This window comes from Cnephaeus nilssonii, assembly GCF_951640355.1.
Source record: "Cnephaeus nilssonii genome assembly, chromosome: 24".
In the NCBI taxonomy this organism is placed as follows: Eukaryota; Metazoa; Chordata; class Mammalia; order Chiroptera; family Vespertilionidae; genus Cnephaeus; species Cnephaeus nilssonii.
The window spans coordinates 6,179,605-6,207,248 of record NC_137095.1 but is presented as its reverse complement, the minus strand read 5'-3'; the positions used below and the strand labels follow the sequence as shown (position 1 = coordinate 6,207,248).

Here is a 27,644-nt window from a genome sequence, read left to right as displayed (position 1 = left end):
ACAGGATAAACTCAGCACGTCAACCTGGAGCATTAATTAGGCTTGACTATTTGTAAGAAACATTATTTTTAGCTTAAAAATAGACCGAGGAGACTACAAAGACTAGGTTTGGGCTAAGAATTGAACATTATCTTTTTGCTAGGCAATGTACTGATCCCCTTAGATTCCTTATCTCATGTAGTCCTCACGACCCTATGGAGTATGTTTCTAGAATGTTCTTTATTTTGCAGGTGAGCAAGTTAAGGCTTGAGAGGGAAGGTTGCATGGCTGGTAAGTGGTAGAGCTGGGGTTTGAATCTGGCTGTCACACTGAATGGATGTCTATATATTAACCACTTTAGAAGCATTTGTTGAAGACACCTTTCTTTCCTTACTGAATTGCTATGACACCTTTTGTCAAAAATCAACTGGCCATATATGTGTGAGTCTATTTTTGGACTCTCTTCTGTTCTGTTGATCTCTCTATCTCTTTTTTTCACAATAGCGCACTGCCTAGATTACTGTAGCTTTATAGTGAGTCTTGAAATGAAACAACTCGAGTTCTCCATCCATGCTCTTTTGAAAAATTGCTTAGGCTATTCTAAGTTGTTCACACATCCATCCGTTTTAGAATTACCTTGTCAATTTCTGTAGCAAGGCCTGCTGGGATTTTGTTGGAGATTGTGGTGACTATTAGGATACTTTTTCAAAAAGGCGTTAGTGAGGGTTGGATCTCATTTCATACAGACCATGAAGGAAATGTCACTGAAGTGTGACTACAGTCTAAAGGTTGCTGACTCTAGTTACAGGGTAAGGCCGGTGAGGGAAATGAGTGGAGGGAGCGGAATGGCATGATAAATAAATAGTAGCTGATCTCAGGCTGCAGTGGATGAATAATAAGGTACAATGAGGACTCGGTCAAATAGGAGAACCTATGTCCTGCCTAAGGGGGCGGTCACTTCTCGGCTCCATGCATTTTGCTGTGCAAGAATATGGGTTTAGTATTGTCTGGTCTCAGTGAGGAGAAGCTGGAAATCCAAACTTTTATGCAGTCTTCCAATTTTTAAAATTAAAATTTTATTTTATTATTATTATTATTATTATGATTATTATTTTGTTTTAAATCCTCACCTGAGGATATTTTTCCATTGATTTTTTTAGAGAGAGTGGAAGAGAGAGGGAAAGACAGAGAGAAACATTGATGTGAGAGAAACACATCGATTGGTTGCTTTCTGCACGCGCCCTGACCAGGGCCCGGGCCAGGGAGGAGCCTGCAACCGAGGTACGTGCCCTTGAACTGAATGGAACTCAGGACCCTTCAGTCCACAGGCCGACGCTGTATCCACTGAGCCACACCGGCTCGGGCAAAAATTAAAATTTAAACTTGGAGTGGTTCAAAGTCACGTGGGTCAAACAGAACTCTCTAGGCCTGCCAGTCTGTGACCTCTGCTTCACACTGATCGTTCTTTGGTTCTCATTTGCATCATCGGTGAGCTGTCAGGACAGTGTCACAGACAGTCAGTCTCTGAGGTTCTTTCCGGTTCAATGGTTCTCCGTCTCAAAAGAGAAAAATACCAAAATTGCTCAAGGGTTTAGGGGTAGTTGAGAAGATCAGCAATAATGATATTTTGGGAAGCTGCCCAGAGCTTTACATTTTGCATACCACTGTCATGCCTCTTCTTCCTTTTAATCCTTTCAGCGTCTTTGTGAACTAGACAGCAGAGTAATTGGCCCAGCCGCGTGGTAGTTCCAGGTTACACGGTCAGGTCCCCTAATTCCAAGTCCAGAGCTCTTTCCGCTGGGGTGCAGCAGCCTCCGAAGGCCCTAGAAAGAGGCGCTTTGGGAGGGAGAGCAGATGAGGGAGACTGTGAGCGGGTCTTCATCTCAGCAGGCGGCAGAGGTCTAGCTAGATGTAGAACTTAGCTTGGTTGAAGTGTCAGGCTTTGGGGTAAGAGTTGAAGCCTTTGTGAGAACTGTCTGAAGGCAGGCACTTTGGTACCTAGTCAGATTCATAGGCCACTGCCTGACACAGCACCTGACACATGGCATGGCTCAGTGATTGAGCGTCGACCTATGAATCAGGAGGTCACGGTTCGATTACCTGTCAGGGCACATGGCCCGGGTTGTGGGCTCCATTCCCAGTGGGGGGGAGGGGGTGCAGGAGGCAGTCAATCCATGATTCTTTCTCATCATTGATGTTTTTCTCTCTCTCTCCCTCTCTGAAATCAATAAAAAAATATATAAATACACAAACACACACATATTTTATTTCAGAGAGGAAGAAAGAGATAAAAACATCAATGATGAGAGAGAATCATTGATTGGCTGCCTCCTGCACTCCTCCTTATTGGGGATCAAACCCGCAACCCAGGCATGTGCCCTTGACTGGAATCGAACCTGGGACCCTTCAGTCCGCAGGCCGACACTTTATCCACTGAGCCAGACCAGCTAAGGCAAAATATATGTATTTTTAAAAAGTTTGTATGTAAGTGAACAAATGGACAGATTGATGGAAGAAGGAATCAAAGGCTCTAGGTCAAGAAGGGTGAGAATTCTGTCTAGAGAATTTCAAGGACAGCAGTCAAATGCTTCTGGTAAGAACTTTGAGCATGTTAAGATCAAAAGCTGAGACTTTATTCTTATAACTCAGCTGATGGATGGGAAAGCTCACCATGACCTCCTCCTCTCATTTGACTCTCAGATCTGGGTTTTGATTAATAGGTCATAACCGTCTCCCAGGGAAGTATGTTTGAGAAATAAAATTCTGTAGGTCAAACAGAACTTAAAGAAAGTAAGCCTGCCCAAGGGTTTAAAACTTCCAAACAGATACAAGTTCTTATCTTTTGGAGAGGATGTTGAAATATGGAATATGATTCCCGGGATTTCTCTCAGTGGACTGCTGTGGGCAGTGGAGGAGGTAAAGACGGATCAAGATTAGACATAAGTTGGGAACGTTGTTGAAGCTGGAAGATGGCTCGATGGGGTTTCATTATGCTTATGTCTATTTTGTATATATTTGAAAGTTTTCATAACAAATGGAAAAAACAAAAAATCAGAGGGCTTTATGGGCTCAGCAATGCTTTTGGTTAACCGAACTTCACTTTTCTCTAAGCTTGTAAGCAGTAGGGTCATTGAGAGAAATGAAAAAAAAAAAAAAAAAAAAAAGCAAAAGAATGTGGCAGAAATAAGAGAGAATATGGGTTGCCCTAGCTAGTTTGGCTCACTGGATAGAGCGTCGGCCTGCAGAGTGAAGGGTCCCGGGTTCGATTCCGGTTAGGGGAACATGCCTGGGTTGCGGGCTCGGTCCTCAATGGGGGTGTGTGAGGGAGGCAGCTGGTCGGTGATTCTCTCTCATCATTGATGTTTCTATCTCTCTCTCCCTCTCCCTTCCTCTCTGAAATCAATAAAAATATATTATAAGAAGAAAAGAAAGAATATGGGTTTTTAGTTAGACCTCCATAGCTCGGCTTGCACAAGACCTCCAGAGACCTTGCACAAGCCTCTGAACTTCCCTAAGTCTGGGTCTCCAGGTCTAAACGCAGCCTCCCTGGGAGGTGGCGGCGAGGGTTAGAGGTGAAGTGGGCAATGGAGACTCTGCTCTGGTAGTGCTTTTAATTAGACAGAGAGAGTAACGAAAGGGTCAAAACCTGCCTCGGGGTTCCCAGCCACCCTTTCCTCCCAACGTGAATCATAAGTGCCAAGCGTTACATAACCGCAGAGGTCATTTATTATTTTAGAAAGAGAACTCTTAAAAACCAAATTGGACCACTTTGGGGTTTACAAGAACTGTAACCAGTTTATTGCCTTTTGAAAAACGAAGCAAGGGACAGCTGGCAGGAGAAAGGCATGTTGAAACTGGAATGCCATCTTGTACCTGTTCAGTCGGCCTCCCTTCTTACCCCAGTTCATGGTCTTATCCAGTGTTGGTGAGGTTTTTGGTGAGACTGTTCTCTCATATGTCCATGGGTATACCTTTTGGGAAAACATTTTGGCAGTATGTGTTGAGAGCCATTAAAAGGCCCGTACCCAGAGACTTAGTAATCACTCTTTGGAATGTGTCCTATGGAAATGATTCAGAAGAAGTGTTATGTTGCCATGAAATATGATTATGTAATCTAGAAAAGGCTTAAGAGTGTACCTGTGTTATGATTACAACTATGCAGTCTTTACACATAAAGGTGAATGAATGACTGGAGAAGAACATGGAGACGGGAGGGCAGCTAATGTCGCAGACTCCTAGACAATGGCTTAGTTTTTCTTCACGAAATTCCCTGCCCTAGCCGGGTTTGCTCAGTGGATAGAGCGTTGGCCTGTGGACTAAAGGGTCCCAGGTTCTATTCCGGCCAAGGGCACATGCCCAGGTTGCAGGCTCAAACCCAAGTAGGGGGCGTGCAGGAGGCAGCCGATCTATGATTCTCTCTCATCATTGATGTTTCTGTCTCTCTCCCCCTCTTCCTCTCTGAAACCAATAAATTAAAAAAATATATTTTTTAAAAGAAAGAAATTCCTTGTCGCTGTTAAAGATTGTGCCTGCTTGCCTACACATACACACTCAAATGTCTTGCAAGAGCACTGTCATGGCACACAGGACATGTGGAACATGAGTAAATTCTTTACAAAAATAGACAAATAAAAAACCACAAAGCACCGGAAACCTGACAGTTTTAAGTAGAGAAGAAATTGAAACCAAGACTTCCCACTCTTGAACCCTTTCTCTACAAAACACCATACTTGGGTGCTTTCTTGAGACCTTTGCTGTCAGGTCTCAAAGGTGTTGAGTTTTTTTCTCTCTATTTTGTGTGTGTCTCAAAGTTTTTTTGAAATCTCTTTGTTTCCAGGTTCAGTTTCAGAAGCTTCAGCAACTGCGCCTGACACAGTACCATGGCGGGTCCTTACCCAACGTCAGCCAGCTGCGGAGCAGTGCGTCGGAATTCCAGGTACCCCGGATATTTGCTTCCTCAGGCTGAGTGGACTGTAAAAATATGGGCAGAGATTATCCTTAAAAAGATTAGATCTTGAAGGGTAAACCTGCCCTAGATCTAGTTCAGTGTTTTTCTGGGAAGTCCATCTTTATTCTCTTCCCTAGTTCCTGCAGCATAACAGTGTGTGATTTCACAAATGGCCTAAGGCAGTACTGTTCAGTGGAAATATAATTCGAGCCATATATGTGATTTAAGTTTTTTCAGTAGCCACATTAAAAACAAGTGGATTAAAATTTATTTAAATTATTTAAATAACTAGAGGCCCGGTGCACGAATTAGTGCAGGGGCGGGGTCCCTCGGCCTGGCCTGCGATCAGGGCCAATCAGGGCAGTCTCGCCTAGTTCTGATTGGAGCTGATTGGTCCGGCTGGCTGTGGGGAGGGACCACGGGAGGTTGGCTGTGGGCGTGCACTGATCACCAGGGGGCAGTTCCTGCGTTGAGCGTCTGCCCCCTGGTGGTCAGTGCATGTCATAGCTACCAGCCGGTCATATGAACAGTCACTTAGGCTTTTACATATATAGATTATTTAACTCAATATATTCAAAATATTATTGTTTCAACATATCAATATAAAAACATTACTGAAATATTTCACATTTTTTATTTTTCCTGTTAAGTCTTTGAAATCTAGTGTGTATTTTATTTTTTAATTAATTAATTATTATTTTAAAAAAATATATTTTATTTTTTACAGAGAGGAAGGGAGAGGGATAGAGAGTTAGAAACATCGATCAGCTGCCTCCTGCACACCCCCTACTGGGTATGTGCCCGCAACCAAGGTACATGCCCTTCCTTGATCGGAATCGAACCTGGGACCCTTGAGTCCGCAGGCCGATGCTCTATCCACTGAGCCACACCGGTTAGGGCTATTATTATTATTTTTTAATATTTTTGTTGATTTCAGAGAGGAAGGGAGAGGGAGAGAGAGACAGAAACATCAATGATGAGAGAGAATCATTGATTGGCTGCCTCCTGCATGCCCCCTATTGGGGATCGAGTCCTCAACCAGGGCATGTCCCCCTGACCGAAATTGAACCTGGGACCCTTCAGTCCAAAGACATTCTATCCACTGAGTCAAACCGGCCAGGGCTAGATGTCTCTCCATTTTAAAAGTAGTCTTTTTTTCTTGTGAAAACTGGGTTGACTTGTTTGATGATGTGCCATAATGCAGAAGTATTATTTAAATTGGAGACTTCCGTTTAAGAGGGCTAAAAGGAACTCTGAAAAATAGCGGTGATTATAAAAAGTACAGTATGAACAGATCTCTACCTATTCCACTGGAATCTTGACTTTAATATACATTGGCATCTCATTTTAGTACTGCCATTGCTAGCGGTCTACTTCTGTAGATCGAACCTCTTGTCTGTTGGCCTATTGGATCATTCTGTATCCAAATAACATAGACCTCTGTGCTGGGCTGGATTTCATGCTTCAGAAAATAAAGCATTGTCAAGGGCAGATGTTTTAAGGTCCCAAATCTGTGGCACTTTATTGTCAATTTTAGAGGAATACAGATTTCATTGTCCTGTCCCTCTCCTGTTGCATTGGGGTATGGGATGACGTGACAGGCCTTGACTATCCCAGGATTCTTTCTTGAATACATTTTTTTACTCTGAAACAATCACAAACTTACAGAAAAGTTGGAAGTACCATACAAATAATTTTCCTACTTTGATAATAAGTTGCTGACCTCATGCTGTATCACCCCAAAATATTTCCCTGTGTATTTCCTACAAGCAAGGACATTGGCCTACATAAAACCAAAATAGAGCCATTAAAATCAGGAAATGAGGAGCGATAATTGTTACCGTCAGATCCTCAAACCCCATTTAAGTTTCATCAAATGTCCCATTACTGTCCTCTGTAGCAAAAGGGTCTAGTTCAAAATCTCATGTACTTAATTATTGTCTGTAGTCGCCTTCAGTCTGGAACAGTTTTTCAGTCTTTTATTTTGACATGAAAAAATTTATTTTTGACCTTCGTGGCCTTGCCACTTTTGAAGAATATCCCTTAGTTGGGGTTTGTCTGATGTTTTTTGTGATTAGATTCAGATTATGCATTTTTGGGAGGAATAGTACAGAAGTGATGTCCTTGTATTTCATTAAGTGAGTGACTTTCATTTGTCCTGTTACTAATGGTATTCATTATAATTAGGGTGGTGGCCCTGGCCAGCGTGGCTCAGTTGGTTGAATGTCCTCCCATGCACCAAAAGGTAGCCTGCCTCCAGAGTCCCCCAGTCCCCTCAGCCCCCAGCTGCCCAAGGCCAGCCTGAGGCGCAGGCAGGTCTCGGATGATGGCTGCCCAGCTGCCCAGGGCCGGCCCAAGGCACAGGCAAGCCTCGGATGGCTGCTGCCCAGCTGCCCAGGGCCGCCTGAGGCTCAGGTAACCAGGGCCGGCCGAGGCTTGCGCTGTCGGCAGTGGCAGCAGCAGAGGTGTGATGGGGGCATCGCCTTCCCCTGATCGCTGGGTCGCCTCCTGCCCATGAGGGCTCCCCGACTGTGAGAGGAGGCAGGCCGGGCTGAGGGACTCCCCCACCTCCCCAACCCCCCACCCCCACCCCCGTGCTAGTTTTGATAATAAATCCTCTTCCTAGGATTCTTGACAAACTGAGGGTAAAAGGGAACCCAAGAAGTAGTGGTTTTTTTTAAGTAAACATTTTTTTTTAGGTATAATTTACATACAGTACAATTGACCTTTTTTAGGTCTACAGTTTTGTGTGGAATAATCTGCACCACAATCAAGATACAGAACAAATCCTGGCCCAGTAGCTCGATTGGTTAGAGCATCGTCACGTGGGTTCGATTCTGGTCAGGGCACATATAAGAATCAACCAATGAATTCATAAATAAGTGGAACAAGAAATCAGTGTTTCTCTCTCAAATTAATTAACAACAATAACAACAACAACTTATATTCACATTGTTGCACACCAATCTCCAGAACTTTTTCATGCCATGAAACTGAAACTCTGTATCCATTAAATAACAACTCCCCATTCCCATTCCCAAGCCTCTGGCAACCACCATTCTCCTTTTCTGTCTTTGTGAATTCCACTACTCTGGGTACCTCATATAAGTGAAATCATGCAGTACTTACCTTTTTTTGACTGGCTGTTTCACTTAGCATAATGTCCTCAGGCTTATCCATACTGTAACATATGACAGGATTTCCTTCCTTTTTAAGGCTGAATAATACTCCAATGTATGTATAAACCATGTTTTGTTTATCCATTCATCCACTGATGGGCATTTGGATTGCTTCCACCCCTTGGCTATTGTGAATAATGCTGCTGTGTACATGGGAATGCAAATATCTCTTCCAGAACATGATGGCAATTGTTTTTTGAGTGGATACCCAGAAGTGGGATTGCTATAGATTGTATGGTAATTCTATTTTTAATTTTTTGAGGAACTCCCACACTGTTTTCCACAGTTGCTATACCATTTTATAGTTTCACCAACAGTGTGCAAGAGTTCCAATTTTTCTACATCCTCCCCAACACTCGTTATTTTATGGGATTATTTATTTATTTATTTTTAAATATATATATTTTTTTATTTCGGAGAGGAAGGGAAAGGGAGAGAGAGATAGAAACATCAATGATGAGAGAGAATCACTGATCGGCTGCCACTTGCATGCTCCCTACTGGCGATCAAGCCCACAGCCCCGGCATGTGCCCTTGACCGGAATCAAACATGGGATCCTTTAGTCCGCAGGTCGACGCTCTATTCACTGAGCCAAATCAGCTAGGGTAGGATTTTTTTTAATAGTCATCCTAATGGATGTGAGATGGTGGCATTTCATTTTAAAAAATTTTGGTCATTCTAATGCATTGTGGTTTTAATTTGCATTTTCTTTCTTTTTTATATATTTTTAAATATATTTTATTGATTTTTTTTACGGAGAGGGAGGGAGAGGGATAGAGAGTTAGAAACATCGATGAGAGAGAAACATCGATCAGCTGCCTCCTGCCCACCCCCCACTGGGGATGTGCCCGCAACCAAGGTACATGCCCTTGACCGGAATCGAACCTGGGACCCTTGAGTCCCCAGGCCGACGCTCTATCCATTGAGCCAAACCGGTTAGGGCTAATTTGCATTTTCTTAATGATTAATAACGTTGAGCACCTTTTTATGTTCTTATTTGCTATTTTTGTATCTTCTTTGGCGAAGTGTCTCTTCAAATCTTTTGTCCAGTTTTTAAATTGAGTTGTTAATTTTCTTATGAGAATTCTTGATATACTTTGGATACCATTTCTCTATCTGATATGTATTTAGCAAATATTTTCTACCAGTCTGTGGCTTGTCTTTTCATTTTCTTAACAAAAGTCTTAAAGAGCAGATGTTTTTAATTTTGATGAAGTCCAATTTATCATTTTGTTATTCTATGACTTGTGCCTTTTGCGTCTTTTCTAAGAATTCTTTGCTTAACTCTGGGTCAAAAAGTTGTTTTTCCTATGTGTTCTTCTAAACGTTTTATAGGCCCTAGCCAGTTTGGCTCAGTGGATGGAGCGTCGGCCTGCGTACTGAAGGGTCCCAGATTCGATTCCGGCTAGGGGCACGTGCCTGGGTTGTGGGCACATACCCTGTAGGGAGTGTGCAGGAGGCAGCTGATGGATGTTTCTCTCTCATTGATGTTTCTAACTCTCTATCCCTCTCTCGTCCTCTCTGTAAAAAATCAATAATATATATTTAAAAAAATAAAATGTAGGACAAAGTAATGGGTTGAGGATCACTCTTTTTGCATATGGGTGTTGACTTCTTCCAGCACCATTTGTTGAGAAGGCTTTGCTTTCCTTACTGAATTGCCTTGACAATTTTGTTGAAAATCACTTGACCATGTACATGTGGGTCTACTTCCTGACTGCATCTTCTGTCCCATTGGTCCCTGTGTCTGTCCTTTTGCTAACACCATGCTGTCTCAATTGCTGTACCTTTCTAGGAAGGCTGGGAATCAGGCACTGGGAATACTCCCACGTGGTTCTTTTTCAAAGTTGTCCTGCTTGTTTTAGTTTCTTTGCTTGTCCATCAAATTTTAGAATTAGCTTGTTGATTTCTACAAAAGAGTCTGCTAGGATTTTAAATGGGTCGCACTGAATCTGTAGAACAGGCTGGGTAGAATTGATAACTTAATAATACTGAGTCTTCTAATCCAGCGGTCGCCAACCTTTCGGACCTCACGGACCACTGTTTGGCGACCGCTGTTCTAATCCATGAACATGGTACAGAAGCAGAGATTTTGATTCAAGTTAAGTTGCTTATAATTATTTATGTAAACACAGTCCTCTTCCTTTTACATGTTAGATCACTTGGGAGCTTGCAAAAAATGCTTTCACATCTGTTATTTTATTTGATCTTTACTACAGCATTAGTTGCTAAGCATAGTACTATTTTAATACTGGTTAAAGACCAATTTCCCATCCTCATGGGGAATCAAAAGCACATTCTTTTCCTGTAACCGATTGGGCCTTATCAGAGAACACAGACTTAATCAGATGAGTAAATCAATGCCAGCTTTTTTTGAGGGTTTATGAGATTTACTCATCTGATTAAGTCTGTGTTCTCTGATAAGGCTGCCTTCTGGTAATCCTTAGCCAGGGGCAGGCCATCAGTCAAGGATGGCTCGGGTCCTAGCCCTCATATCTCTAGGCAGGGTCTGGCTTATGGACATGGAAGGCAGAGAGGAGGAAGTGGGTATTACCTCCTTCTCGGAGAGCTGGGCTGTCTCTTCTGGTTAGGGGACCGGTAACTGTTTTCTAGTATGTTCCAGCTGCCAGGGCATCTGTTGGCTGTGTGGCCTGAAGGTCAGCCATAGAGAGAGGGCCAGGGGGCTTCTCTCTGTATTGGGCTATCTGGGTGTAGTCGTAGCCTTTTGTAGCCTTTATATAACTCACCTAGTCCTTTCGGATTTCACCACTAAAAATGAATCACACTTTATACATTTCTGACTGCCACATTTTATTTATTTTTTATTATTGTTTTTAAACAGTACATTCGTTTTTTGTTTTTAATATATCTTTATTCTCAATAAAAAAAAAACGAACAGAAAAAAAAATAAAAAAATATATATCTTTATTGATGTCAGAGGGGAAGGAAGAGGGATAGAAACATCCATGAAGAGAGAGAATCAAATATATATATTTTTATTGCTTTCAGAGAGGAAGGGAGAGGGAGAGAGAGATAGAAACATCAATGATAAGAAAGGACCATTGATTGGTTGCCTCCTGCACGCCCCCTACTGGGGATCAAGCCCGCAACCTGGGCATGTGCCCTTGACTGGAATCGAACCCAGGACCCTTCAGTCTGCAGGCCGATGCTCTATCCACTGAGCCAAACTGCCCAGGTCCTGACTGCTACATTTTAACAAAATTTTGCCACCTTATTTATAGCTGAGGGTTTATGAGTTTTAACTCTTGAAGCCCACCACCTATATGAGGCCTAGAGTCTGCATAGCAAACATGTAAGAGAACTAGAACTTATCAGTCATCTTTGACTCCTAGTTCAGTTTCAATGGCTTTTCTTTGCTGCATTTTCTCTTAAATTTTTAAGATTCTTTTTAAGAAAAAAATAAATAGCAAAAGATATGTCAGTTAAATTCAAACAAATGGAAACATAAATACCAATATTCATCTCAAAACTACTGGTAATAATAGCCAACATTTATTGAGTACATGTCTGTGCCAGCCACTGTGTTCAGCTTTCTACATACATTATTTAATCTTCACAGAAACCCTTTGGAGTTGGGATATGTATTTGGTAATTGTCAAAGCATCATTTGATTTTTATATGATGAAATAACATGGTAATAATTTTTTAAAATATATTTTATTGATTTTTTTTTTTTAGAGAAAGGAAGGGAGAAGGATAGAGAGTTAGAAACATTGATGAGAGAGAAACATCAATCAGCTGCCTCCTGCACACCCCCTACTGGGGATGTGCCCGCAACCAAGGTACATGCCCTTGACCGGAATCGAACCTGGGACCCTTGAGTCCACAGGCCAACACTCTATCCACTGAGCCAAACCGGGTAGGGCAACATGGCAATAAATTATGAAAAGCAAAACCTAGTAAAATGAGGATGTGACAGAAGCACAGCTATAGATTTTTAATTTGCTATAATGGTTGAGCCAATATTCAAAACAAAGATAAAGAAGAGTGATATCATTGTCAAGTCAGAAACACTGTATACAAAAATTTATTCTCTAAAAAGGCAGATACCTTTTTAGATATTCATAGACAAATTTTTAAAATAACATTTTTTCCTGATTATAATTTTGAGACTAGCTGATTATAGAAAGCAGATAACACCCCTTTTCACATTTTGGCTTTTTTCTTTCAATAGTTCTAACAAAATCAGCAGCATACTGATTTTGCCAGCGGGGCTTGACAAGGGTGTCACCAGCCAGGTCTGGATCTAGCCCAATGCGGGGGAGCCAGCCAGGTCTGGGTCTCACGTGATTTTGAGGTGCATGTGGGTGGGCAGGGACTTGACACTGGGTCCCGTGGTGCTCCCCAGACTCTGACAGGAGGAAGATTTTCATATACATTTTACTAATTTTCTGTCATCTCTGACACTTCTATTATAGAGAAAGGGCAAATAGCAATATTAAAATATTTCCCCTAATTAATCCCCTTTTATGTGCATGAATTTCGTGCACTGGGCCACTAGTTTTAATTATAATTAAATTTAAATTAAAAAGGCAACCACTTGAAAAAATTTTAAATTATTAAAAAAAACTTATTAGAGCCCTATAGCTAGTTTGGCTCAGTGGATAGAGCGTTGGCCTGCTGAAAGGTCCCAGGTTCAATTCCGGTCAAGGGCACATGCCTGGGTTTCGGGCTCAATTCCCAGTAGGGGGCGTGCAGGAGACAGCTGATCAATGTTTCTCTGTCATCATTGATGTTTCTATCTCTCTCTCCCTCTCCCCTCCTCTCTGAAATCAATAAAAATATGTTAAAAAAACACACACACACAAACTATTAGATATGTTATCAGTGGCAAGTTAGATAATACATAAAGGGGAAAATAATATATTTATAATAGTTTAAAATATGTATATATGTACAAAACACTTACTTTACTTAAGAAATTTATAAGAACTATATGAAAAACACTATAAAGCATGAGAGAAAATTAAGAGCTAAGAGACTTTCCTTTACTTTGAAATCTGATGAAAGCTCTGGCTTCCTCCTGAGAAAAATAAACATGTACACGTGCTCTCATTTACTTCTTTTAAAAGAAAGTTTTTATTGGGGAAAATTTCTGATATTTCACACTCATTTTTCATATGTATTTTCATCCTTTGTCAGGAACTCTTGGTCTAAGATGATTTACATTTATTAATGCTTTTATTAAATACTAGAGGCCCAGTACATGAAAATTCATGGGAGGTCCCTCAGCCCGGCCTGCCTCCTCTCACAGTCTGGGAACCCTCAGGGGCTGGAGGCGACCTGGTGATCAGGAAGGCGACGCCCCATCACACCTCTGCTGCTGCCACTGCTGGCAGTGCAAGCCTTGGCCGGCCCTGGTTACCTGGCCTCGGGTGGCCTGGGCAGCTGGGCAGCCGCCATCCGAGGCTTGCCTGTGCCTCAGGCTGGCCCTGGGTGGCCAGGGGGCTGAGGGGAGTGGGGGACTCCGGAGGCAGGTGTGCAGAGCATGCCTGCCACCCTGGCGGGGCTGAGGGGACTGGGCGCCGCCATCTTGTGGCTGTGGGTGCCACCATCTTTGAGGGCGGGGCAGCAATTAGCATTTTCCCTCCTAATTGGCTGTGGGTGCCACCATCTTTGAGGGCAGGACAGTCAATTAGCATATTCCCTCCTAATTGGCTGTGGGTGCCACCATCTTTGAGGGCGGGACAGTCAATTAGCATATTCCCTCCTTATTGGCTGTGGGTGCCACCATCTTTGAGGGCGGGGCAGTCAATTAGCATATTCCCTCCTTATTGGCTGTGGGCGCTGCCATCTTTGCGACAACATGAGGGTCAATTAGCTTATTCCCTCTTTATTAGATAGGATTAAATATTAAAAACTAGAGGCCCAGTGCACAAAATTAGTGCACGGGTAGGGTCCCCATGATCAGGCCCGATGAGCAGGGCCGATCAGGGCCTTCCAGCTGCCGGCCGGGAACTTCCTTCTGGCTGCCGGCTGGGGCCTTTCTTCATTCCGCACCTCTCCTGGTGGTCAGCGCACGTCATAGTGAGTGACCGAACTCCCGGTCTCCTGGTCGAACTCCCTAGGGGACAATTTGCATATTAGGCTTTTATATATAGAGATTAAATATTAAAAAATCATTTTCCTTAACTTTTTGTGCCTGGTTTCTGAATGTGTAAAATGTAGCCAAATAAAATTGTGGAAAATGTTTCGGTAGCTTGGTGCAAGATGAGAGGCAGAAAAGGAGTTGACATACCTGGGCATTCTTTCCATCTGTCAGCCTATTTTTCACATGTAAAATAGGGATAATAAACCCTATTTGGGTTGGCTCAGTGGACAGAGCATCAGCCTGCAGACTTAAGGGTCCCAGGTTCCATTCCGGTCAAGGTCACGTACCTGGTAGCAGGCAATCAATCGATGTGTTTCCTCACATCAATGTTTCTCTCTGTCTTTCCCTCTCCCTTCTACTCTCTCTAAAAATCAATGGAAAAATATCCTCAGGTGAGGATTAAAATATAATAAAATAGGGATAATACTAATTGTCAAATAATAATAATAAACTGAATAATGGGTGGCCTGGAGGCATGGGCTAAAGGGTTTGGGAGCTGGAGTGAGTTAAGGGAACTAGGATGGAAAGATAACTGATTCCTTCCCAGGCCACTAGCTAAATTCTGTTTGTGTAGGACCATTCGTCATAGTTTGTGGCTTTTGTGGCATAGTCATCTGCTCAGAACTTAAAAGTGAGAGGGAATTTTGTTTCCAAAGTCATAAACCTTAGCCAGCCCCGCTCTTGGGTACAGCATGCTCTCTGCCAGCCCTGAAACAATGCCCTTCTATCCAGTTACTGTTAGATATAATGAGATAGGGCAGTGACCTCGGGCTTCCGCATGAGGCTTAAAAGACCACATTTACACATTACTTTAGCATGCGTTATTTCCAGGGAAGGTTTTCACCCATTACTAATACCTGTTTTATGTTATGTCTTAGTTTCCTTTTCAGAAAAACGGTATTTTTCTGACCTAGTCCCTAAATTCTGTCTTGGAGTCCGTACCTCCCAAATCACGTGCACTTTGCAGCTGTGACTTTTTTACCACCTCTGTGTTTGATTTGCTCACTGGTCTGCCTTTGAGTTTTGACTTCCAGTGGCATCTTCTCTTCTGCCTAAGGAAATAGTGAGAATCACAGAAAGTTAGGGGCTGACTTCATAGCTTTGGAATGTGCATCTATCCCGAGAGGAGCTGTGACCAGGAATGCGGGTGTCACATTTTTAATGCATATTTGAGGAGTACTTTTTCCTTCCTTTGGATCTAACCATATGTGTTGAACAGAAGCCTCACAGAATGAAAGGGAAAAGTAGACAACCCGTGAGTTTCTAGCAATCGGGAATAACGGTCTTTGAAATGGTGGAAGGGGCGAGGAGACACTGGCCCATGCACTGAGTTAGGAACATCTGCCTCTATGAGAACTTGAACGAGAACCGGAACATTGTCATTCTCCTTCCACCTTTCACCCATTAGTCAGGGTCAGCACGGGCCTCCAAATGGTGCTTTAAAAGGCTGACATATTCCATTAATTTTAAGGTTCTAAGCCAGGGAAGTTGGGAGAGGTGGGAACTTCTGAAAAGTCCATCCTGTGGATGAAACCAGAGATCTATCTGCAAAGAAATACCGCGAGGACTGACATGCCAGTGTATGTTTTGTTTGAAAGTAAAAGCTTTGGGGCAATACCAACGCTGCATCGTATGGTGGCCAAAAGGTCAGACTCTGATTCAATTCCGGCTTCTGCCACTTTCCAGCCTCATGACCTTGGGCACATCACTTACCAGCTCTTTGCCGGTGTCCTCGCCTGTGAAATGAGGATGGTGGTGATGGCAGTATCAGAGTTTTGTCGTGAGGAATAAATGAGTTACAGGTAGAGGCGTTTTCTCTCATTCTCGGCATTGTAACTATGGCCACTGTAATTACTCTGCCACCGCTGCCACGTCCGGGCCCCAACTACACCCTGGGCTTTGGCGTGATCCTGGCTTAGGTTCTAGCCACTTAGCAGCTGGGTGTTCTACTTAAGTCTAAAAGCATCTGTTTCTAGCCCTAGCCGGATTGACTCAGTGGATAGAGCATTGGCCTGTGGACTGAAGGGTCCCAGGTTCGATTCTGGTCAGGGGCACATGCCCGGGTTTTGGATTCGCTCCCCAGTGGGGATGTGCAGGAGGCAGCCGGTCAATGATTCTCTCTCATCATCGATGTTTCTATTTCTCTCTCTCCCTCTCCCTTTCTCTCTGAAGTCAATAAAAATATATTAATAAAAAAAAAGGTCATCTTAAAAAAATAAAAATAAAAGCGTCTGTTTCTATATTTGTAAAATAGAGGTGTGAATAGCATCCATTTCACAGGGTTATGGTCAGAGTGAGCCGGGTGATGCCCATGAGCTTGAGCACAGTCCCTGGGGCAGTCAGTGCTTGCTGCTGTGTTATTGTCACTGGGTGGCTGTCAGTCAAGGTGTCGCCCACAGCAGGGTGTGGGTCTCCATTATGACTTGTGCTCCAGGTAATTTGTTCTTACTAATAAGCACAAATTATAAGTGTCATTTTAGTAAGGAAAATATATTTTTAGAAAGTCGTTAAAGCTAAGTCAGAGTTATCCTCAGCACAACCTGAGTGCCGTTCACGTCCATTTTGAGGCGTGGAGAGTGCTTGGAAGAGACAGCCCTAGGCTCACCTGGGTACACCTGTCGGACATAAGGATTGCATTTGAAAATTGGGTGTTCTGTGTGGGGGCAGAAACAAGTCTGAGAACCGCTGGTCTTGGGGTGCTGTCCTGTCTGCCACAAAGGGTACTCTTTTTAAAAATATATATATTGTTTTCAGAGAGGTAGGGAGCGGGAGAGAGAGATAGAAACATCAATGATGAGAGAGAATCGCTCGGCTGCCTCCTGCACGCCCCCTACTGGGGGTCGAGCCCACAAACCGGGCAGGTGCCCTTCACTGGAATCGAACCCGGACCCTTCAGTCTACAGGCCAATGCTCTAGCCCCTGAGCCAAAGCAGCTAGGGCCACAAAGGGTACTCTTCACACTCTTGTATTCATGCTCTTCCATGTGGCATACCTCTGTTCCTGTGGCTTTCCAGACCGAGGGTCAGCCCCGCCCCCCCCCCCCAAGCCAACCCATTTCTATCCTGTCCAAACATGGAGATGCCAGGAAAACACTTGTTTTGACTGTTAAAATCACTTTTCTGTTACTTTAAATAGCTACTGTAACTTGTCCTGACTTTTATTCATTAATAAGTATTTATGGAATGCCTGTTAGGAGTGAGGTATTGGAATATGTCCATATTGAAAATGGATTTATGGAGATAATTGAGAGAATGTCCATTAACGAAGCTTATAATCAAGTTTGATAGACAGGTTGTGTACGCAAGAACTATAGCAGAAAAGCGTTGCCTCCAGTGTTCCTTTCCCCCTTTTTGTTTCCATTTTTAAGCTTTTACATTCAGGAAAATACATTGAATTTGTTTATAGCTTGGTTCTTAATTTGTTGTTCATTATAAAAGTATTACATGCCCACTTATAAAACATGAAAATATATAAAATTAAAAGGGACAGCAAATGATCCATATTTTATCAACTAGAAATTACCATTATTAATGTGTTTTTTGTTGTTATTTTTCAAGTAACTTTTATACAGGTGATATAATTCTTTATATTTATATCCTGTTTTCTTTTTCTTTTAGTCATTATGTTATTAAAATTCTTTGTAAGTGTAATTTTAATACCTTAATAATTCATCATATATGACTTATAATTTATAAGCACTCCCTATATGCTGGACATTTTGGTTGATTCCAGTTTTTCTTAGATCATAGATTTCCATAGATAGATTTATTCAGTCAGAGTACAAATATTTGTAAGGTAATTAATACATGTGGCCTTGTTGCTTTTTGGCAAAGATAACTTAACCTAACAAAATTGTTGACTCTGCTTGACTTGACTTGACTATTTATTGCCTTAACTACAGGAGATCCTTAGCCTTTGCAGACCCAACATTCCAAGTGTTGACTATTCAAGAATGACTCCAAAGTTCATGACATAAAGTAGTTTGCATATTTACTGAAGCACAGGATTTAATCACAGGGGCCTGGAGGCTGCTGTGCAAGGTCTGAGTCCCTCGGCTGGTGAGTGACCAGGCTGCCTGGCCATTTCCCGGGGGCTTCATCCTCTGCAGTACCTCTCATGTGTTGCTTTAAATTAAAAAAAAAAAAAATAATAATAATATAGAGAGCTTTGCCCTAGCTGGTTTGGCTCAGTGGATAGAGTGTCGGTCTGCGGACCAAAGGGTCCCAGGTTCGATTCTGGTCAAGGGCACATGCCCAGGGTTGCAGGCTCGATCCCCAGTAGGGGGTGTGCAGGAGGCAGCTGATCCATGATTCTCTCTCATCACTGATGTTTCTATCTCTCCCTCTCTGAAATCAATAAAGATATATTTAAAAAATAATAATATAGAGAGCTTTCATCAAAACTGAAAAGGTCATTAACTCATGGTGTACACATATGCATAGAAAATGTATGACTGTCAGAGAAATGTGATTGAAGGAAAAAAACAGAAAACAACAACAACAAAACACGAAAAAAAGAAAAAAAACATGAGTTTGCACAGATATTTCCTAATTAATGAAAGTGAAGATTAGCAAAGGTCTACTCTTTCTAATTGCTTGATAGTATGTATTAATCTGTCATTTCTAGAAAATAAATTGAATTTCGTTTTTATTGCCAACTATAGAAACGATTCTAGTTATTTATTTTTTAATCCTCACCTGAGGACATTTTCATTGATTTTTAGAGAGGGAGGGAGGAATGGGAGAGAGAGAGAGAGAGAGAGAGAGAGAGAGAGAGAGAGAGAAGTATTGATGTGAGAGGAAAACATTAATCTGCTGCTTTCCCCAAATGCTCTGACCTGGGGACCAGGATCGAACCTGCAGCTTAGGTATGTGCCCTGACAAACCTGCGATCTTTAAGTGTACGGAATGACACTCCAACCAACTGAGCTACACCAGCCAGGGCAGAAATGATTCTCTTTATAATAAATCATGAAATGATACTTATCTTTATAATAAAATATCAAAGTAAATATATTAATTAAATCATCAGGCAGTGAACTGCTACAAATATTCTCCCCGTACTTGCTTTAATTTTTAAAGAAGTTCTTTGGCCTGGCTCGAGTGGCTCAGTGGTCAAGCATCAGTCTATGAACCAGGAGGTCATGGTTTGATTCCTGGTCAGGGCACATGCCCGGGTTGCAGGCTCAATCCCCAGTAGGGGGTGTGCAGGAGGCAGTCGATCAATGATTCTCTCATCATTGATGTTTCTATCTCTCCCTCTCCCTTCCTCTCTGAAATCAATAAAAATATATTTTAAAATAAACAAACAAATAAAGAAGTTCTTTGTATTTTGGTGGAATGTCTTATACTCAAGCTAGGAAAGAAAGTGTGGGAAACAATTTAGTCAGTGTCTAGGATCCTGAGAACAAACTTAGCACAAGAGACATTGCTGAGACCAATCACAAATTAATCTCTGCTTAACCTTGCACTTCTACGTGGAACCACGCATCCCGCCAGCTCCAGCATCCCATTCTGAGAGCAGCTCCCTCCCCTCTTGTTTGAACCATTCCCCTGGAGGTTGCTTTCTCTCCTTTTGGGGACAGTGGGGTGGTAGCCACAGTTGCTATCGTCTGGCCTCCACAATATTTTTTGCTTTTATTTCACAGTCCACTGGCAAACTAGCACCCCAGCTCTTCCCCTCCCAGGACCTGCCTCTCCCCACCTCTTGGAGGGACTCAGATTTCTGCACGCCTGGACTTCTCATATGGTGATCTGGCCTTGTGGCCCTGCCCAGTATGTTAAAGGCCGAGAGTCTGTATAATATGCCAGCATCACCCTGATAAAGCTGTGGATGCAGATGGAGTCAGGGCTCTGGTTTCTGGCTTCTGTTGTAGCCTTTCCCAGGCTCCGGGGGCCTCTTGGCCCCTGACTAGCCAGCCTCCAGCCTGTCTCCAGGACACAGCCCCATCTGAGCCAGAGGCCCGAGGCCGCCTCTCACTGTCGTTTGGCCTCAAGTCACCATTGTTGGCCTCACGCCTCAGCTCCAATAACTGGGCTCTTGTCTGGTTCCTGGGTGCCAGAATCCCATGGTAACCTGCCTCAGATCCCGGGGCCTTGTTTTTATCAGCCTCCCTCCCAGGGCCTGAGTCCTGCCCTACAACACAGTGACCAGTGCACTTGCCTGGTGGCAGCTGCCCATTTGCCCTCTGGTTGGACTCCAGGGCGCCCCAGATTTCTCATCGCCCGGCAGTGCCTGCAGGCGGGAGCCTCCGTTCTGGACACTTATCTCAGCAAATGGCAACTCCGTTCTTCCAGTCGCTCAGGCCAAAACCTGCGAGTCATCCTTAACTCCTCCTGTTCTCACACAGCTCACAGCTGAGCCTTCAGCAAATCCTTGGTCCTCTATTCCAGGCTCTCCAGATTCTGACGAGCCTGCTCCGAGACAGTCATCCCTGCCCTGGATTCCTGCACTGGCCTCTGATTGGTCTCCTGGCTCTTGTCCTTCTCCCCTTTCAGCTGTTGTCAACACAGCTGTCTGAGTGATCCTTTTAAAATATGAGCCCGATTATATCACTTCTCTTCTCAGAATCCCTCTCACTCAGTGTAGAGCCAGGAGGCAAAGGCCCCCTTGGTTACCTCTCTGCTCCTCCGTACGACACACCTGTCCAGCACCCTTCCTCGCTTTCTCCACTGCAGCTGCGCTCGCCGCCTTCTCTGCTCCTTGAGCCCTTCCTAGGACCTGTCTGCCAGGAGGCTCTTCCCCCAGGGATCTGATTGGCTCCTCAGTTCTCGTAGCTCTTTGTTCAAACATCTCCCATCAGGGCGGCCTGCCCTCTCTAAAATCCCAACCCCCTCTGCCTTCTTTCTTGCTGAATTTTTTCTCCTCCTCACTAGCCAGCACACTATATATTTCGATTTATTTATCTCATTTATATTTCGTCTCCATTAAAATCTAAGCTCCATGAGGGCAAGGGCAACTTTGGTTCACTGGTGAGTTTCCGAAGTCTGGAACAGCGCCCAGCCAGAATATGAGTTCATTAGATATTTGTTGAATGAATGAATCAGACTTTTGAATATCTGCCATGTGTCATCACTGTTCCAAGTGTTTTGTTTTATTTTCTTTTTAGAAAAAATATTTTTACTGATTTCAGAGAGGAAGGGAGAGGGAGAGAGAGAGAAACATCAATGATGAGAGAGAATCTTCATGCCCCCTATTGGGGATTGAGCCTACAACCTGGGCATGTGACCCTGACTGGGACTCAAACGGTTCATTGGTCGACACTCAACCACTGAGCCACACCAGCCAGGCCCAAGCATTTTTTATGTATCATCTCATCTAATGTTACAGTAATTCAATATGATGGGACTTTGTGATTCCCATTGTGCCTATGAGAAAACTGAGCCTAATAAGAGAGGTTAATTGACTTGACTAAGAGGATCTGAGCTGTGACGCAAATATTCTGAGGGCAGCATGTTAGAGCGAACATAGACTTTGTTGTTAGACAATCTGAGTTCAAGGCCCAGCTGTCAACTACTGGTTGAGTTATAACCTCTGCAAGCTTTAGTTCCTTCAGTTATAAAATATGGACAATGATTCTCCCTCTCAGAAGGATTGCATGAGGTCATGGGTATGTTATTTTCATATGTATTTTCCTTATTGCTGGTGAGGTTGACAGGTTTTTCATGTATTTATTGGCTATTCAGATTTCTCCTGGGAATTTCCTGTTCATAACCTTTGCCCAGTTTTCTTTTTTCCCCTATGAAGTTGCAGAAAGTTCTTTGAATGGTAGACATACATGTTGTTCTATGTGTTACAGTTTACCTCACACTATCATTTGTCTTCTTTAAAAAATACTTTTTTTAAATTGATTTCAGAGAGGAAGGGAGAAGGAGGGAGAGAGAAACATCAATGATGAGAGAGAATCATGGATCGGCTGCCTCCTGCATGCCCCCTACTGGGGATGGAGCCCGAAACCCGGGCATGTGTCCTGACCGGGAATCCATAGTTTGACATTCAACACTGAGCTATATCGGCTGGACCATTTGTCTTTGGATAATGTTCTTGGAATCTTTGATTGATCAACTCAGTGAGGATACAGATTATTCATTCAACAAATATTTACTGACTACTAGGACTCTGTAGGATGTCCATTCAATCAGGACAGCTCTTCGTCCTGACCTTCAGTTTGCGTCACTGATGGTGGCTCTCAGCTTTGGTTTTAGCAGATTTTTGAAAGAGAGTGTGTTTTCTCAGAGTCAAGTAGACCCAAACATTTCCCAGACTTTGGCCACATCATTAGAAATTTCAAAAGAGTTCTGGAATTTATGGGCTTGGCTCCAAATGATCAGGCCTACGTTTTCTCCTCTGCGGGCTTAACTCCACCTTCCCTGCAGCTCCGAGGCCTGACGAGGGAAGACGATAGGACTACTTCAGACATCCGGTGGGGTAAACTCTAGACACAGAATTCATCCGGTCAGAACCTGAGAGGCTCTTCTGAAAATCGTGTGACATAATATCAGGCCACCAACTCGGCAGAGCCTCAAAGGTCTGGGCGTTGCAGCTCCAGTGTGAGTCTGAATAATAAAGGTCCCTTGAATGAGTCACCAGTGCCCCTGGCTCACCCTCCAGATTCAGGGTCAGTTTGTGGAGATGCCTCACATGAGAACTGCCTTGTAAGCCGTTTGGGGGGCTTCTCCAAACCTTTAATACCACGCAAGTCCTTGCTTTGAAAAAGCAGCGGCAGTAAATCTCTCCCATAAGTCTCCACAGCCCTCCATCAGTGCATCCAAGTAAACACAGCTTTCACGCTCTGCCTTGCTGTCTCCGCTGGGCGTCAGGAGTGTGTTCCCTGGAGCCCTGGCTGGTCTGGCTCAGTGGATAGAACGTCGGCCTGCGGACTGAAGGGTCCCGGGTTCGATTGCAGTCAAGGGCACATGACCGGGTTGCAGGCTTGATCCCCAGTGGGGAGGGGCGTGCAGAAGGCAGCCACTCAATGATTCTCTCTCATCATTGATGTTTCTATCTCTCCCTCTCCCTTCCTCTCTGAAATCAATAAAAATATATATATTTTTAAAAAGAGTGTGTTCCCTGGGGTCAGACTAGGGATCTGATGACCAGTGTCACCACGAACTAGCGTTGGGACCTGAGACAAGAGCCTTAACCGATCTATGCCTCAGCTCACTCATCAGCGCCTAATATAAAGCTGTGAGGATTAACTTAGTGCACGTATATCTTTAGAACATGTATATGCCCATCACCTAGTTAGTGCTCAATAAATGTTGCAGCCCTTGCTGGTTTAGCTCAGTGGTTTGAGTGTTGGCCCATGGACTGAAGGGTTACGGGTTCGATTGCGGTCAAGGGCGCGTACCTCAGTTGCAGGCTCGATCCCCGGCCCCAGTCAGAGGGCATGCTGGAGGCAGCCAATCAGTATGTCTCTCTGACATCAATGTTTCTCTCTCTGTGTCTCTCCCCCTCCTACTATTCCTCTCTGAAATCAATATATATATATTGATTTCAGAGAGGAAGGGAGAGGGAGAGAGATAGAAGCATCAATGATGAGAGAGAATCATTGATCAGCTGCTCCTGCACGCCCCACACTGGGGATCGAGCCCACAACCCGGGCATGTGCCCTGACCGGGAATTGAACCATGACCTCCTGGTTCATAGGTCATTGCCCAGCCCCTGAGCCACGCTGGCCGGGCCTACCACTCTCTCTAAAAAATAAAATCCATGGAAAAATATCCTCAGGTGAGGATTAACAACAACAAAACAAACCCACAAAACAAAACAAACAAAATAAACGTTGCAGAGTGCTTGGTACAGACTCTCCCGTTGAGTGAAGTCCCAGAAGCAGGGCCTACCAGCCTTCTAATTTGACTTCAATGAGTTGTTGGGACCATCTTTCCCTCTCTCATCGCAGGTGCCCTACCTAGGGCTAGAGAACCAGATCTTGCTGTTCAGATAACACTTCTTAAATCCAGACAGTCTGTTACATCCTACTCCTTCTTCTCTGACTAGATAAAAACGCTCTTGCTGAAAGTCTTCAGAGCCATTTCCGGGGGCAACAGCTGGATGCCGATGCCCAGACCCAGGGCAGCTTCCTGGGGAGCAGGGGGGGCCCAGGGAGCAGACTGGCGGTGGCGGCAGAGCCAGCAGCAGGCCAGAGGCAGGTCTGCGTTCCCTCGAGTTTGGATTCCATGTTAGGTTCCAATCATGCTAACAAGGAGCCGTCCTCTTGCCTTTCTCCTTGAATCCAGCCTCTGACTGCCAAGTCAGAAAGGGAGGGAGAGCCCTGGCTGGTGTGGCTCAGTGGATAGAGCGTCGGCCTGCGGACTGAAGGGTCGCAGGTTCGATTCCAGTCAAGGGCACATGCCCGGGTTGCGGTCTCGATCCTCAGTAGGGGACGTGCAGGAGGCAGCCGATCAGTGATTCTCTCTCATCCTCGATGTTTCTCTCTCTCTCCCTCTCGAAAATCAATAAAAGTATATATATATATGTATATATATAAAGAAAGAAAGGGCGGGAGGGGCACTGCCTTTAAAGCAGTGATTGTCTCTAACTATAACTAAACTTAAGTTCGCGCAGTTTTTGGCAGGAGAACCAGCCAAAGTTCTGTTCCAATCCCCTGCAGTTTCACAATAGCCAGAATTGGTCCCCGTGTTACGAAACAGCCCGTTTTTATACTTTAAACCTTCAAATGAAGCTGCAGTTGTTTATGAGTACTTGGGACATTTTCCAAGAGTCAGCGTAACATCTGTGGCTGATTCTACACAGGCCTGGATGCCATCACCAAAGTGGTTTCCCTACTCAAAGGCAATGGTCTGTGCTTCAAGGAACTCCCTGGGTGTGGACGTTGACAATAGCTAGCGAGCCTCTTAGCCCTTTTCTGTCTTTGCCTCCAAGCTCTTGGGGATGTGACTTCAGAAAGCTCTCCCCACCCCATTTTTTTCTGCAACCTCTTCGGAGGCAGTCACCACAGTAACCACCTGCTTCCTGCCAGCTTTGCTTGAGTGCCCGGGAAAGCACTTCCTCCCAGACACTGACCAGGGAGCTTCCCAGGGTGAGGGGACTGTACAGCTGCGGAGTACCTGACTGCTCTGGACCTGTATCATTTAGTCCTCACACCAGCCCGCTGAGAGCAGTAGTATTATGTCCATTGTACTGATGGTTAAAGAGTAATGTGCCTACCCTAGCCAGTTTGGCTCAGTGGACAGAGCGTCAGCCTGTGGACCAAAGGGTCCCGGGTTCGATTCCAGTCACGGGCGCGTACCTTGGTTGCAGGCTCCTCCCCGGCCTGGGCCGTGGCCGGGGCTCATGCAGGAGGCAACCAATCGATGTATTTCTCTCACGTCGGTGTTTCTCTCTCTTTCCCTCTCTCTTCTACTATTTCTAAAAATCAATGGGAAAATATCCTCAGGTGAGAATTAACAACAACAAAACGAGGAATGTACCCCAGCTCACACAGTGGTAAGTGACAGAGTTTGGACTCAAACCCAGAGTCATCTTTCTCAGGCTTTTGCTCTCCTTTTGCCAATTAAACAAGTATAGACACACAGAATCAATTTGTTTTCCGTTAGGAAACGTGTTTTGTTCTTTCTTTTTCTCGGTCTGGCTAGATGCCTTTTTCCTCGTCCCATGGGGCCCCCAGGTGCCCAGTTCAATGTGACTTTTGCTTGGTTCCTTCTCTTAGATGATGTTCTGATTGTTCACTCCCTCCGCTACCTGAGAAGTCCTTTTGCTGGTTTAATCCTGCTTTCAGTCTTCCCCTTGACTATCTAGGAAATCTGTCATTGGGTTAGTTAACTCTCCCCTGGACTGAGATTTTCACACTGGCACTTTGCCAGGAAAGGCCGGCCTGGGAGGCTAAAGCCAGGATGGAAGAGGGGAGACAGTTAACAAAGGAAAGAGCTGGAAAGCTCAGAAAAGCAAACAGGGTCCAGAAGGTCAGAGCCAGTGAGGAGGGGGCGCCCCAGAGCAGGTGTGGCCGCACAGGGTGCCCCGCGTTGCTGTGTGCGGTGAGTCTGCAGGTCACCTGCGGCCCAGCGAGCTCAGGGACCTGCTTCTGAGGCGGAGCTGCGCTTATCTCTTCTCAGCATCGCCCACCCACCCCTGCCTGTCATTTATGCAATTGCTCAAGAGATGCTTTCTGCCAGCCCGTGCCTGTCCCGTCTCTAAGTCGTTTGGAGGGTTACTTTCGAGTGAATTAACTCAGAACTATCCTGTAAAAGGTTGGACGCAGCTTGTAAGTTAAAGTGTAACTCAAACTGAAGCAGAGAGAAGAATGTGAAAGGGGACACATTTATGGGAAACAAAACATAGCCTGGCCTGGGCTGCTGCCAATAACGGACGGCTCTAACTTGGAACCGAGATCTTTCCATATCGACTACTTGTCCTGGCAGATGAATCAGAATTTTCACAACCAGAATTGACCCTGTCGCTCTTTTGATGCGATGCTCTCACTGCAGAGGTCAGAAGATTGGAAGGAAAAAAACAATTAGGTGATTCACTGGTAAGTGGCTGGTGGAGCTTATGGAGTTGTCAGCGAACACTCCATCCCCCATTTAACCAACACATTTGCCTTTTTTTTTTTTTTTTAGATCATTATAAGTTACCGTATTTTCGGGTGTATAGAAGATTTTCCTGGGTTAAAAAGTCGTCTTATATGCCAGAAAATACGGTAGTGAGCTGTGCCATTTTGGACAAGGCAGTGTTTTTTTGTTTGTTTAGATTTTAATATATTTTAATGATTTCAGAGAGGAACAGACAGAGACATAGAGATAGAGATAGAAACGATGAGAGAGAATCATTGATCAGCTGCCTCCTGCACACCCCGTACTGGGGATCGAGCCTGCAACCCGGGCACGTGCCCTGACCGGGAATCGAATCGTGACCTCCTGGTTCATTGGTTGACACTCAACCACTGAGCCACGCCAGCCGGGCTGCCCTTTGTTTCCGAATGCAATGGGAAAGGAAATTGACTCCTTCCTTCTCAAGAAGATCACTCCCATTAGTGTCAGCCCTGGTGCCCCCGCTTCCACGACCACTATTGGTGAAAATACACTGAATTTGCACCGTGATCAGGCCCTGTGGCTAAGTGCTTTGCACACATTATTTAATCTTCCCAGGACCCCCCAGAGTTCGGTACTGTTACTGTCTCTATTTACAGGGAGACAGGGGAGGCTGAGAAAGATTGAGCAACTTCCCTAGACCACAGCCCTAGGCGGTGGAGCCAGACTTCAGCCCAGGCTCTTTGATTCTGGAGTTCATGCTTGTAACTGCTAGCTGTCCTTCCGGCCTTTTTCTTCTTCTTCTGTTGTTGGATTACTAAAACAGAACTTATTTTCTCCGAATGCAGAAGTCGAAACTTGTTGAAGAAATTCACCCAGACTATTTCTTGAAGAAAAACAAACCGTTTCCTGATTTCTTCACTTGGTAACCCTGTGAC

The 27,644-nt window shown here is 44.3% G+C and overlaps 1 protein-coding gene across 2 annotated transcripts in view; it reads left to right on the top strand.

Moving 5' to 3' along the window:
- CRTC3 (CREB regulated transcription coactivator 3) overlaps positions 1-27,644 on the top strand; it is a 99,876-nt gene that overhangs the window by 5,204 nt on the left and 67,028 nt on the right. For both annotated transcript variants that reach the window (XR_013813145.1, XM_079764093.1), the window contains exon 2: positions 4,817-4,915. Coding sequence is in view for 1 of the 2 variants with exons in the window: in XM_079764093.1 (XP_079620219.1) it covers positions 4,817-4,915 (99 nt within the window). In the remaining variant the exon portion in view is untranslated. The remainder of the gene's footprint in view (positions 1-4,816; positions 4,916-27,644) is intronic.